We start from the raw sequence: 1234 nt of genomic DNA, 5'->3' as shown, positions 1-1234 counted from the left end.
ATGGTCTAATTATTTGACCTTTCGATGGAATAAAATGTTAGTTTTAGATTGGTGGCGTTGTTATGGGTTGTTGGTTATTGGTGCAGGAATCTGGGATTAGGAACTTACACCTCACTTATATAATAGATTGTCTAGATATTATTTGAGGATGGTTTTATCTCAAAGGAATGATATTATGTATTTTTGTCTTGTGAGGTTGAGTTATGTCTATGGCAATCAAAGGAAAGATGTAGCTCTATATTTATCACAGGTAGAAACACTGTGTTTGGTCTCATCATACCAAACACAGAGAAGGAACGGTGAGGCAAAGAATGATCAACATGTGCATGGGGGTGTAACTTGGCTTTGCTTCAAAGATTTGGCAAGATGGTATATGGTACTGGTATCGGTTTTGGAGCTGGTACTGTGGCGGATCCTACCAAACCAAGTGCGTTTAGGTTCTGGCTGTTACATTGGGATTCAGAAAATATTTCTTGGCTTATGTTATTTACTTTTAGTAAATTATATTAACCAAGCGGAGGACTGGTGCGAAAATAAGGTGAGAACAAGGGTGTCAATTAGGCCATTTGGCTTTTACGAGGTTTTTTTTAAAACTTATGCGGAAATCCCGGTATTGGCATGGCGTGTGGACTGGAAAAGAAATACATTGCATCTTGAGTCGGGTATTTTTTGGTTTTTTGGAATCTATTTATCTGGGGGCGCAACTTGATTTTGGTATTAACAAATTTCAATCCGGAGGTTTTAACAAGATACTTATGTATGGTATTAGACTATGATTGCTATGATGGTATTCTACTGGTAACACGGGCTTTCCTTGGGCATTTCTGGGGGCTTTGGAGCTTATTATTATTGGAACATACTTTCAATTTGGCTCGGGTCTTTAAATGGACGATCATGACGGTTTTGATTGGCGACTGGTGCATAGTTGAAAAGTGGCCCAATAATTATTATCCGGCAACTGATATAGATTGGTGGGTGTTTGTTTTATATGGGATTGACGAATACATGGATGCAGTTAGGCTATGGTGGCAGTGGGGACTTGATGTTAAAATATTTTCGGGTATCATTAAACCTGCATCTTCTGGTTCGATGGAGCAATACAAATATTTTTATATATGAAAATACTAAGCTGGAATTGTAGAGGACTAGGAAGTCATTGGACTATAAGTTATCTCCGAGAAATATAGCACAAACATAAACCAGAATTTTTATTTTTATCTGAAACGAAACAAGA

The 1234-nt window shown here is 37.5% G+C and overlaps 1 protein-coding gene across 1 annotated transcript in view; it reads left to right on the top strand.

Moving 5' to 3' along the window:
* Window positions 1-366: 366 nt before the first annotated feature.
* The window catches only part of LOC106297844 (caffeoylshikimate esterase-like), a 7301-nt gene continuing 6433 nt past the window's right edge, over window positions 367-1234 (top strand). The window contains exon 1 of the mRNA XM_013733999.1: window positions 367-427. Coding sequence (XP_013589453.1) covers window positions 367-427 — 61 coding nt within the window. The remainder of the gene's footprint in view (window positions 428-1234) is intronic.

This window comes from Brassica oleracea, chromosome C6 (assembly GCF_000695525.1).
Source record: "Brassica oleracea var. oleracea cultivar TO1000 chromosome C6, BOL, whole genome shotgun sequence".
NCBI lineage: Eukaryota > Viridiplantae > Streptophyta > Magnoliopsida > Brassicales > Brassicaceae > Brassica > Brassica oleracea.
Note: the sequence above shows the minus strand (reverse complement) of the source record. Positions and strands in the feature narration are given on the sequence as shown.